The sequence below is a fragment of the Ciconia boyciana genome, chromosome 2, assembly GCF_034638445.1.
Source record: "Ciconia boyciana chromosome 2, ASM3463844v1, whole genome shotgun sequence".
NCBI classification, from domain to species: domain Eukaryota; kingdom Metazoa; phylum Chordata; class Aves; order Ciconiiformes; family Ciconiidae; genus Ciconia; species Ciconia boyciana.
This window is the reverse complement of record NC_132935.1, coordinates 48505691-48518893: the sequence shown is the minus strand read 5'-3', so window position 1 is coordinate 48518893 and position 13203 is coordinate 48505691. Positions and strand designations below refer to the sequence as shown.

General features: G+C 39.9%; 1 protein-coding gene across 4 annotated transcripts in view; it reads right to left on the bottom strand.

Moving 5' to 3' along the window:
- TRAPPC8 (trafficking protein particle complex subunit 8) overlaps window positions 1-11799 on the bottom strand; it is a 57338-nt gene extending 45539 nt beyond the window's left edge. Inside the window, exons 1-3 of one of the 4 annotated variants that reach the window (XM_072852561.1) lie at window positions 11305-11799; window positions 4503-4697; window positions 1707-1790 (exon numbers count right to left, since the gene is read on the bottom strand). In XM_072852561.1, the coding sequence (XP_072708662.1) occupies window positions 1707-1790; window positions 4503-4697; window positions 11305-11461 (436 nt within the window). In that variant the 5' untranslated portion in view covers window positions 11462-11799. The remainder of the gene's footprint in view (window positions 1-1706; window positions 1791-4502; window positions 4698-11304) is intronic. The other 3 variants (XM_072852562.1, XM_072852563.1, XM_072852564.1) reach the window with 3 other exon arrangements.
- Between the last annotated feature and the right edge of the window lie 1404 nt (window positions 11800-13203).

Genomic DNA, 13203 nt, shown 5'->3' with positions numbered 1-13203 from the left:
CATCAGCTTCATCCACACAGAAGTCAGACACAGTCACACTTCACAACTGAACTCAGTCTAGCAGTCAGCACATCTTGCATAAAAAATGATCAATAGGAGGCAAGCTTTTAGCTGTTGATTATAGCCTTTCTAGCAACTGCTCTCTGAGCACTCATCTAGGGTATAAAAACCTCTTGATTTTACTAAGTCCTACATGTAAATATGCCAACTATTTAAATTAAGGAAAACACAGCTTGTTATTAAAAACAAACCATGAGAAAGTGACTCATATGCATATTTTTCACAAGTATAACAAAGCCTTGTAGTAGCTCAGGTTCAAACCAAACAATGCTAAACTACTTAAGGCAGAAATTTCAACCTCATTTTAGTTTCAAGCTCTGTTTTCAGTTTTCCATTTGTTTTACAGCTGAACCACAGCAAAAAAAGTTTTTTTACAATCTGACACAGCTACAAACAGGGAAGTACTACTTTGTTTTGTGGAGTGTGTGTCCCCATTGTCATCCCCCCTTCTCATTCAGCCTATTAAGAACCTTGAAAGTGGCTGCAAAGACAACTGGATTCCCTCTACACAGCCACAACATACATTAACAGTATTCACTCAAGCGCATTTACAGGGTTGTGACCATATATAGTAGATGGTTAAAATAATAAACGTGCACCATATTCAAAGCAAAAACAGTATTTGAAAAAAATGTTTACAGATGGAACATTTTGTAACACATGTTATAGCAGTGCATAGCAACACTGTCATTTAGGTACACAGACCTATATGTTTTGCATTTTTCCAGTAATGTGTTTCCAGTATACTAAACAAGCAGAATTGAAGTTTAGGCAAACTTGTTAAAGCGTTCAGAAACTGTCAAGAAAAAAAACTGGTAAGTAAGATTCATACATAACAGCTTAAGAATGAAAAAAGTCTGCTTCATGAGGTTTTGTACTTTTTAGCTACCTGACTGACCAAGATGAACTTCCCAGATAACAGTACTCTAGCACATTCAGAAAGGAAGGCATTTAGCAGCATCTGAACAGACACTATTGAAAGGATAGCTATTACTAACCAAAGGCATAAACTTGGTTAACATCTAAAACTGAAAAACATCAAAATCTGGCTCTTACAGACCACAACACAGAGCTTCAGTGTAAGTTGGGAGGTCAATAACCAATGCGTTTCAGTAGCAATAAGTCTTATAAACCAGGTGAAAATGTATTAGAAAGCTTTTTTTTTCCCCTAAGAGAGTCACACTCCAGAAAGAATGTCAGTATAGCAGAGGCATATGTGCTCTAAGTACAGTCAGCACTTTAGTTCCAATTTGAAAAGCCCTACTATCCCCTGAGAAGGAAGTTTTCTAGAGAAGCAGAAAATATTTACATTTGAAATACAGAACAGTGACAGTATACAGTTCCATAGGATCAAACAAGACAGTGCTTTTACAGCATCAGGTCATTTCCCACCACCATTCTGCACTTATTGACTGTATGGAAAGACCAATTGATTTAGATTAACAGGAGTAGAAATGTGACTAAAAGAAAAATTAAACAACCATCACCAACAGTTTTTAATTGAGGGGGGAAAAAATGGAGGAACACACATCTACGCCAAGAAAAGTGCTAAACAGTTGTAGCAGATGGTAAGGAAAGGTGGATGGGGCACATGGAAAAGGAGTAAAGGGCAATTTGGCAAATTGGCACCAACCACAAAAAAATACCTGAATAAAACGTGGATGTGTTCAGTTCCATCAGTGTCTCTTTCCAATTACTGTACCAAGGAACACTAGCTTTAACTGAGCGATCTGATAGAAAAAACATGATATTATTATACTAAAAAGGGTCAGGTGAAAACACACTATTGGCTTTTACACTCTGGTAGCATGAAGTAGAAAATCTATGCCATGCAGGCCCATCAGGGACTGAAGATATTTGATTCCAGCTAACCTTAATCATGAACATTTCAGGCTCCTCAACATTTGACAGTGTACTTTAATAGAATTCAATATTAATTTCTGGTTCAGCCCAAATTCTGGGCTTGAATAAAAATGGAAATCTATAAAGTAGTAAGAAATTAAGTCATATTTAGATATTATTTCTATCTTTCTAGAAAAAAGTATCTTTCTAGTTGGAAGACACTATAAATGTAAGACACTAATTTCTGAGATTTCTCAGCCTGTAGTACTACAGTTAAAGTAACTGAAGATGTTAGCTGCTGAAAGTGGTTTCCCCAACATTCTCCCTTACCTCCATCATTCCTGCATTGCTGTATGCCAGCATTAGCATCATGCAGCCCTGAACAAACATAGCCAGGGAAGTGATCCAGCTGAAAACTTATTTGAGAAAAGAAAAAATTTAAGTCTTTAGTGGGATCATTCTTCCTCACTCCCACATGCACCAGTACATGGGAGAAGCAGGCATGGCTGAACGTAAGCACCCTTTCAGCAATCAACCAGGTCTCAGTACGAGAAGATTATGGAACTATGAGACTATTAAGCAAGTGTAACAAGGAAGGATTACAAACAATTAAACCAATTCACCACAGCAGTTTCAAAACTTTTCTAAAAAAAAAAAAAGAGCAGGATCATGATCCCAGTGCCAGAAACACTCATGCATGAGCTTCTTAAACAATGTTTGTGTCTTCCTTCAAAATAGACTGCACTTGATAATCATTAAATATTAAGGAAATGTTTTAATATTGCTATCCTAGAAAACTAATTCACCAAAAGAAAAAGAGCAAATTAAAGAACGGATTAGAGTATTTCACATTTCCATGCCAAAATACTATGTTTTGTTGCCAGGAATTAATGCTTCCATTGGTTTTTCAATAAAATGCTCTAAGAAAGTTGAAAAAACTAAGTTTCTTAGTAAATACTCCGTTTTCTAAGTAGAAAAGGAACTCTGCCTGACAAGCTAGGGACTTTCTCACGTCCTCCTACAATGTAATGGGATCCAAGTTTCATCATCAAGAACACTGTGGCAGTATTTTGCGATAAAGCCCTAAAACAGGGTACCATAAAACTACAAAGTTGTTACATGATTTTGTCCTTCTGTATGATCTTAAACAGCTTATACATCTCTCCTTCTGTCAAATAAGCATATAGCCAGTCTGAATGGAAATAAGACACTAATCACTGAGAGACACAAGACAGTCAAGTATAATTTGTACATCTGAAGCTCCAGCAGCAAATAAGGAAAATAAGGAAATAAGGAAAACAAAAGGAGAGTTGTTTGCTTCTACAACTACAAAGCATGGCTTGATATAGCCACTATTTTTTTTCCCTTCTTCTAATACCTCACTTCTAAATTGAGATCATTAGAAATGTTACGGAAAAGTCTCTTCACTGAAACCATTCTGCTTTCTTAGGGTCTTCCAATCTCTAGAATTGAAGCAGACTTTCTCTCCCAAAAAAATTTCACAAAAAAGGCAACTCACCAATTTCATAAATAAACAAGGGCAGAGAAACTGAAAAAGGGTGCAGTTTCCAGTAGCTCTCAAAAATTAGAATTTCCAGGCTCATGTCTTTTCCTTTACTATCAATATTTCACATCAAGTTGAGGATGTGGCTTGTAAATTAGGTATCAAAGATGTAGAATTATGCAATTTTTCATCATCAACATACTAAAACAACATCAGTTATTACTCCTTATGAAGTTTCATCAGTCTTTTGCTATAGCAGAGCCAAATTCCTCACTGCATGCTGTACTTTAAGTACAATAAATCACTCGTGTTTAAATAGGGCAATGCATACATGCTTTGAATTAATTATGTACTCAAAGGCTTTCATGGATTAGGGTCTTAATTGGGAGGAGTTTAATCTTTTCAGCTCTCAAGATCAGGTCTCATTTAGTATTATTCACAATGCCTTATTCCTTTGAGATGTGAAAAAAACATTTTTAGAATATTCTAGCCATTTTGACAGTGAAATATGAAGCACTGAGTTTCATGGCAAAAAAAACAAGACAAGGAATCACACACCTTTCCTCAAAACCTTTTTTCCCTAAACTTTTTACGACAGCTTTACGAACTCTATGAATTAACCAGTAAGTAAAAAGAACAACAAAAGAAGCCAGGAGGACTAACTTCAACATAAAGCTGTACATTACTACCAACATTATAAATAAGTTCTGATATTTATTCAGCCAAGTGTAACAAGTCAGTATATCAGTTTTGTAACAAGAAAACCTCTCATCTGATGAGCTATTAACACAACCAAAGCATGAGTATTTTCTACATGAAAATATCAAGATTTAACACAAGTTCAGAAGAATTACAACATTAAGCTGCAATTACAACATTACAACATTAAATTAAGAATTATTAAAGTTCAACCACTCTTTTAGCATTATATAAAACCATAACTATTTGATAACTCTAAAGTTTCAGTAAAAACAATGACTCAAAACTGATCAACTCTAAGACTAATTTTAATACATGCCATGAAGTTGAAATCAAAGTTAGAAACCTTACAGTAAATTCCAATTTAAGTTATTAAAAATACAATATCATTACCTACCACTAATGTTGAGATCATAATCTCCAGCTGTGATCACATTAGCTACTAGTCCTTCAGCAGGCTGACTGACAGACACAACATCATTCAATAGTTTTCGAATGGCACTGGGCTGAGGTGGGTGAGTGATAATGTTGTTGACAGCAATCTTCAAATTTTTAATTATGTGAAGCTGATTATTAGGATCTCTCATGTGAACTAAAAAAGAAAAAAAAGGGCTTTGTTGAGGAATATAACAGTTAAAACATTTACCATAAATTAGTATTTCTCCAACAGATTTTTCTTTTTCTTTAAAGATTACTTTCTTCACTAAACCTCTCTATCAATTTTAGATCACAGTCCATAATACTTGAGTATCAAAAATGAAGTAGTTTTTCATTCTTGCCTTCCCCCCACTCCACGTTCAACATTAGGCTCATCCAGGCAGACTGATGAAAATGTAGCATCGGATCTTAGCTTATAAGAATATCCACTCAGAGTAACAAAGTGCTTGAAACCCATGCCCTACACTGCTGCACCCCCTTCCTTGTGGAACATACTCAGCTTGCACAGAAAGCCTATAGTAACCGCATATGGATTTCACATAACATCTCACGTTCCAAGGAGTCACCAGTTTCAAAAAAAACCCCAGTACATAATAATAGCGTTCAAGAAACTTGACAGGGATCACATCATATCAGTTCATCCAAAATGAACATATGCTTTCATTTTTAATACTACAGTGTGATTATCTTAAGTTTGTTTGTTTTTTAAAGAAATGGTTTTAGAACTCTCCTGTTCTCCAAACAGCATCACACCACTGAAGTATCTTAAAAGAATGTTATTGAAGTTACATGTCTTTAGTAACAAACTTTTGGTTAAAATCAATCAACTAAAAATAAAGTCAATGTTAGTAACACCATCATTCAAGATTCATTTTTAAATGCTTGTTTAAAAACCAGAAAATGTCTTATGAGTATTAAATATTGATTTCAGAATTATGCATGAGTTTTGCTTGACAAATAGTGGATTACTGCATGCAGCCTCAAAAAAATCCCAAGAATGCAGTGAAAGTGTCCATGGACCTAGTGTTTATGATAGAACTACAAACAGCTGGCAAACATGTGAGTTGTTGGCATGGAGAGGTTGCTTATTTAGAAAAAGTGAAGTAGACTGTTACCAGTGAAAATAATATTACAAAAAAGAAACAGATTCATTAATAAAATGAGCCTTTAAAAGGGTGATACCAGCCTTACATTATTAGCACACAGTAATTGACACTGTTCTGGCTTTATGTTACTTATCCAAAAGATATTTTCCTCCCATTAAGACCAACTTCTCTGAGAAAGCCATCAGACAGAAAATACCATCAAAGAAAGAGTCCCAAGCCCACACAAAGAGGTCAATACCAAGCCTAAAGGACAAGGCAGCAAGATGATTAACAAACAACAGTATTTAACTGAAAGTTAAAGTTGAAATTCCATATAACTGTGACAGCTATACTTAAGGTGCTTTTATTTTCTATATATTTAAAAAAAATCACAGGCAAATTTCACTTTTTCTTTAATGATATGCAATTGCTTTTATTCCTGAAGTCCCTGCTTTTGTTTTGTTCTGGTGGTTTTGTTGTTTTTAAAAAAAAAGTCTGAGTCTCCTGAAAAGCAAAAAAAAAAAAAGAAAATCAATCACAAGAAAAGTTTTTACACTTATGTGTACTGGCCCACCTTTCTATTTATGGTCTAGCTCTGTGATCTTTTCACTAAAATTTGATTGGGCTGCAATCTCTTTTGTATCTTACAAAGTTACATTTTACCATAAGCAATAATTTGAGCTTCACATGACTCGTAAACGCAGAGCTCCCTTTGTAGAATCTTTGTGAAAATAGCTCCCTCAAGCCATCTGTTTTTAAAAAAGTATTCATGACATTTTCAACAGACATTACAATTCTGGGTCTGCTCTGATTTTTCATGTCATTTTCCTTACTTCAAACCACAAGCACCACCAAGCAAGCCAGACTGTTAAGTGAAGGCAGGACACATTGAGTATGGCTACCACGTGCCCCACAGTACAGCCCTCGACTCCTTTGCATTTTATTTTCACAAGCCACTGTAGAGCATATAAAGGGCAGCACAAAGGAAAATTCTTGTTCTTCTCTTCATCCTGCAACTAGCCACAAAATTCACACCGTGAAGGTCTGAAACCGAGTTTTCAGTCCCCTCCAGCCTGGAGAGCACTCCACACCTTTTCGACAAGCCTTTTCAGAAGTAACAACTACGCAGCCCGAGCCAGACCACACTAGATGTGTTTACAGTCCATCTTAGCTGTTAAAGTAGATTTCTATCGCAGTTCAGGTCTGGACCGGTGTAGTTCTACCCTCCTCAGTCACACATTCACTCCCAACCTTTAGCCAGCACTGAAGCTCATGGGGAAACACAATGAAGCAGTTTACAGAACTGATCCTGCCCAAAACGACCTAAAAATCTGTGGGTTTTTTCAGCTGTAAGTTTCAGATTGAACTGGTTCATCATAAGGTTGTATCAACACAGAGGAGGGCAATTGTGCTGGCTAAACTTAATTCATCCAGTTCAGCACTTCTATCAGAAAGCTGAAGAGGGGGAATTTTTTTTCCCCATCTTATCATATAGGTAAATTATCAACTCTGCTGCCACATGATTACTGAAAAGATCAAATGTAAAGGAAGTGGGAGGGACAGACAAGTAAGAAACCAGTCTGCCTTTACCAGTGCAGCTATAACACAAACTCATCCTTGGTGTCTCTCCTAAAATATAATAGCCATAATAATGAAGAACAAACACATTTTCATACAGGACACAGGTGATATTTCTGGCATATGTAGAATGCTAAGAACTGACATAAAGGACATACTTGGAACCCCACAAAGCTCTTGCCTTAATCCCTAATAAAAAGTTTCTAGTGTTATACATTTCCTTCAAGTGTTCATAAGATCATTTCAGAAAGTATTTTGCCAAAAGTGGGAATAGTAACATATATTAGAACAATATCTTTCGTCAGAAGTTGAAAATATGCAGATGTTGACTAAAATACTCATGAACAAAGAATTCCTAACATCAAACTCAAATAAATGCAGTGTTCCCATTACACCCCCTTAATTCCAGCACGTATTTAAGGCTTAGAATCAGATACAGTTATCAGAAGCTCCCCTTTAAGACATAAAACACTTTGGTTTAAGAGTAACCAAAGCTATCTTAGTGACACTTGCTAGTTGAAGTGTACACTGTAATTCTCCCTCCCACCAAGGCAGTATTAGTTCAGATAGTATTTTTAAAGATTCTTAAAAACAGGATGCTATTTTAAAGAAAACCTACCTATACAATATAAACATTTGTTAAATTAGGCATCCATTGTTACTAACAAAAATAATAGTTAAGAAAGACCACCACTTTGAGAATAAACATGAAGGTATAAAATCCACAATATACTTTTGGTTTCCTTCATCAAAATAAAATGGAAGTTTGGGGAGGGTTTTGTTTTTGTTTTCTTCTAAAGTCAACACTTACCAGGACAGTAAAGTTGTTCTCTCACTTTTTAACCATTTCTCCTTCAATAACAAAGAGAGACTTACTTATGAAAGTCAAGAAGCTAAAAATCACAGTACAGAGCACTTTGAACCTGTGCTCGGGATTTCCTACCATCACAATTCACTATACTGCAAGGGTATTTTTGGCTACACCAACATTATCAAGTCGCTGATAGGCAGAAGTTGATGAGTAGATTAACACTGATTAGTGCAGAGCCCCCTCCCCCTCCCCATCTACATTACGTATGTTTGTGGGGTTCTACTTGAAATTAGATATAATCTGGTCTCCTTGGACTGAACAACCACAAGCAGCATGTGGTTTAACACTACTTGAAGAATCAAGCAGTGGTCTGGACCTTCACATCTCTGTTAACATGTGAAGGATGATTGATACACACACGGTAGAAAGCTCAGCTTAGTTTGTGTATCAAAACGGTTTTGCATATAAATCAGGAGATTCATTTCATAACTGCACTGCTTCTCTAACCAAGAACACTGATGAACATGCAGCCTTCAGCAGGCTCATAAGCTATGTAAATCCTAAACTTCAGAGAAAAATCTGTAGTGTAACAGCACTCTAAAAATGCAGTAGCAAACCAGTGACTGAGCTCTTCAAATTATAGGAGAGTTCAGGAAGTAATGCATGTACTTTAAAGTTTTGCACAAGTAACAAGGGACAGCTTATTTCTAAAGAAATTAACTACTAATCAACCCAATTTAACATTACAAATTCAATGAAATAGCCACTAAGTAAAGACAGGAGTATTACTAAAAAAAGGACAGCATTTCATGGTCCCTTAAGAAAAACTGTGCTTAACAAGTGAAGACATCAAAACAATCATAAGCAGTGAAACACAGTTGTGGAGGCAGGTACATGAACGCACATTCTGCTGTACCATAATCAGATCATTAATCATGCCTCTCTTCCTCTTAATTGGACATGAAAAGCACCATGGAAAAATTTTACTGCTAAGTCTGGTCAAACCTATTAAGGTAGCGCAATTTAAGAACTTATCCTATGTTTCCAGGTCTTGTGCACAGGATACAGTTAACAGTGTCACTATCACTACGCAACACTGTGCAGACTCCAACAAGCATGTTTCCCTACCACAGAGCTCCACAAATTCTGGAGCTAGAGAAATTGCTTACCAAACTCACAAGAAATTTTATTGCACTGAACTACTCTTCTGCCTGAAGAAAATGCCTAGTACCGCTTTCCCTACCCTCATGCACACTGGCTTTCACCACAAGAAGTTACATATAGCATGCAGTAACATTTTTTCCATGAAGCTAGAAAAGGAAGTCACACTTGAAGTGAAGAACTGCAGTCAGGCTTGTGGCCTGTTGAATCAGAATACACAGAATAGTGCAGCAACAAACCCCACTGTACCAAGCTTCAGCTTCTTGGTTCTCTGACCCTCGGGTCAGGTTTTGAACAGGATGTTCCAGGCTGTCAAAGCTCAGCAGCCTACATGGAACAGCAAGGATGCCCCTTCTCAAAGATTCATCACAATGGCCACAGCTGCAAAATCAGGAAATTAAAACTGTACCATGGGGATTTAGATGCATTTCATGAGGGTGTTCATTTATACTATTACACAACAGAGCTTGCAGAAGACCAACTACAGAAACATCAAAAATTACTACAAAATTATGAAACTCAAACAGTGGAGCTTTCCTTCACAAGTTTTTAGAAGAATGCAGAAATTGAGTCAGTATCAGTCTCTCAAGTAATAAGCTCAAAGTCCTACATTATATCAAGGGAGGGAGTCTAATCTTTAGCTACAACTAACTCCTTTATTAAAAGAGGGTGAGGACTGGTTTGGTTTTAAGCATCGACATACTACAGAGGTCTACATTCACACGGGCAACACTGAGGATGATTCAGGTTTGCAAGTTCCTTAACTGTTACAATAGTTGGAACAAAAATAGTTACAACTAAGCAACAACAGAATAAAGTATTCTTCAGAGTGAATGCTTAATTTTGAATAGTCTGCCTGGCTTTGTTTGCTAGATACATTTTTAAAGCCTTTCACCAAAGAACCTAAAGAAATATTTAAGTAACTTCAGAAGTCCAAGGATGTGAGCTTCTGCATTTATTATTTTTATCTCTGCTGCATTCTCACACAGCTCATATGTGTTGCTAAACAAAGGGAAAAACATTTATCAACAAGTTATGGTTAATAATTTATTAAGACTTACCACAGAATTAAGGCAGATTTTAACACATACTAGCTTTTAAGTTAGTGCCTTTAAATAGCAATGCAAAAATCTAACTCAAGTGACAGTACAAGCTTCATTTTCTTGCACTGTTTCCTCAACACATGACATGAAGAGACTGAAGTCTGAGCTAAGAGTCTGTCAGAAACCAAATCTGACAAAATGTCACTGCATTGCTATTCTGACAAGCAGTTCTATTCCAGCTGTGGTCCTGCATACTATTCTGATAAACAGTGGCTTGGAAAGCACAGCTTAGTTAAATTTAAAAAAAAAATCCAGATAGTAAGTTAAAGCATTACAGTAAAAGAATCCTGTTGTTTCTCTTAAGTGGTCTGTTTCCAGTTTTGCTGCTACTTTACATGGTCATTTCACCTACACCACATAACCAGCTCAATTCCCACCTTCTCTTTGCACAGGTCTTACTCAGAGAAACATCAACAAAAAACTATATACGATAAAACTACAGGTGAGAGAAAGCAAAGACTTGCAACTGAAATTACAATTAATGTTTCTGAAAGCCTGGCCATGCTTTCAACGACTAGGTACTTTACTAACAGCCTTACCACAAGCGTGAAATCCAAGAAGAGCAAGAGTCAGGTACAAGTATAAGCCAGATAACAGTAAAGTCGTTTTAAAGAAAGAAAAATCCGTTTGGAAGAGCTAGATTTGCAGACACCTTTCTCTTCATCCGCGTGCTCTGTGATGTCTCCAGGAGAAGCCTAACTTCCAAGGCTCCACAGAGAAGAATAGGTCGAATAAAATCACACAGACTTAGCAGCCACCTGGGGCAACCCCGGCAAAGCCTGTCACGGCTCCGGGCAACACCCGACCGAGCGGCCGCCGCCACGGCCCGGGGGAAGGCGTCTCGCCTCCCGTCTCCGCTCGGCTCAGCCTCGCCGGGCAGAGGAGGGGCGGCGACAGCCGCTCCGGCAGGCCCGGCGGGACCCCTCGCCCCCCGGGCCGCCGCCGGGCGGAAGGGAGCGGCGGCGCCGCCTTCCCCGCCCCGTGTAAACAAGCCCCGCGCCCCGCTCCGCTCCCGGCACCGACCTTCCGAGGTGAGGCGGCAGAAGGGCTTCACCAGCTCGGCGAAGCTCAGGCTGTTCTTGCGGGTGAGCCTCTCCGCCTCCTCGCTGCAGAGCGCGGCCACCAAGGGCACGAACGAGTCCTGGATGAACTCCTGCACCGACTGCACGCACTGGGCCATCGCCGCCGCCGCCCGGGGGCCCGAGCCGGCCCCGCCACCTTCCTCCGCTCTTCTCCGCCCGGCCCCGCCGGCTTCCTCCCACGTCCGTCCGTCAGCCCGCCGCTGCCTCCCCGCGGCTCCTGCTCCAGCCGCCTGCCCCGCCGCCGCGGCCACCGACCGCTCAGCAACTGGCCCGCGCCGCCATGTTGCGCCTCAGCCGAACCCCTCGGGGAGCGCCCGCTCCCGGCGGCCCCCGCGCTCCCTCATGTGATTGGCCGAAAGGGGCGGGGCCGGGGCGGGGCGCGCACGGGCGGAAGCGGCCGAGAAGGGGGAGGCGACGGTGCCCGGGCGGGGGTGGGTTTGTGTGCTTTCCCCCCCTCACGGGCCGTTGGTGCGTTCCGAGGGGGTGGGCGCGCGGAGGCGCCGCCAACCGCCGCCAACGGCCGCGCCTGGCTGAGGCGGCGGGCAGCAGCGCGCGGGCGGTCGCCCTGGCGCCGGGAAGTTGGTCTGCGGCAGGCCGAGGGCTGGCGGTTGGCCCCCGCTCCCTACCGCTGCGCTCCCCCTGCCCGCGCCGTGGCTCGGGGCTCAGCGCCCGGGGTGCCAGCCGCCCCGCCCCACCGGCACACACCCCCGCCGTGACTGGGCAGGCGGGGCCGGCTTTTCGTCCGGCGGAGGCACTGCTTATTGAGCGAGGTGCAGGAGGAGGGGGAAGTTGGATCAGTCAGCGTTTTGCAGAGGTTTGCTAGGCGGTAAGAGTTCAGGGGGGTTTTAATGCAGAACTATCAGCCCTCCCCCCCCCCCCGGAAGAACAGTTCTGGAGTTTTTATTTTTTTTAAAAAAGCCAGAATGGTTGGAAAGTAGAGTTATTTTAGGGTTTCTCTGGCGGACCTGTTCAGTTGTATGCATGAAATGAAAATCATGCAAAATAGCTTCATTTTCGAGATTCGCCTATTAAAGCATGGTATTATACAAAGTCCTGCTTTTTACATGTGTAACCTCAGTAAGGAAGTGACATGGAAGGAAGACAACAGTGATGATCAGTGACAATTAAGAATGGGTCATTTTGAATATGTTCTTTACAAATATGGAGTACTGAAGGAGGTTTGGGTTTTAACATGCTGTCAGGGACAGTCCTTAGGACAGGGCTTGTAAACATCACAAAAAAGCCATTATGTCTTTGGAAATCAAGGCTTCACAAGACTGTAATAGAGCATGATTTCAACAGTAATGTTTGGAAATCATTAGCCGATTTCTGAGATTTGACAGGCCTGTCAGAAGCAGGAAGTTTTTACAAATTACTGAAGTGAGCCAGGTAAGTACAGGAGAGAGCTTATTCTGAGGGAAAACTTAAAACACGAAATCACTCCTTCCTAAATGCAAATGTCAGAGGCAGAGATGTTGTTATTGCTTAGATTCAATGGGAGAGCACACATTTTTCAGATGCGTGATTTACAAAGGCGTAAGAAACCAAGCCTCATTGTTTCTCCCACTGCCAGAAGTACTCTTTATGTGCAACTAATTTCCATGGTAAATCTTCATTTATAAGAACCTTTTAAAAAAGGCAAGAGGAAGATGAGGTTATTTTTATAGTAGATATTACAGAATTAATACATCCTAATTGAAAACCAAATAAAACTCGAAAAATAACATCTAATTGTCTTCCCTAACAAATTCAGTAATTTGGAAATTAGTGTTAACTCGTTAATCTACATCAACTGGGTCAACAGCTTCCTCTGTGAAAGAAAAATTAGTTATTAATTCAA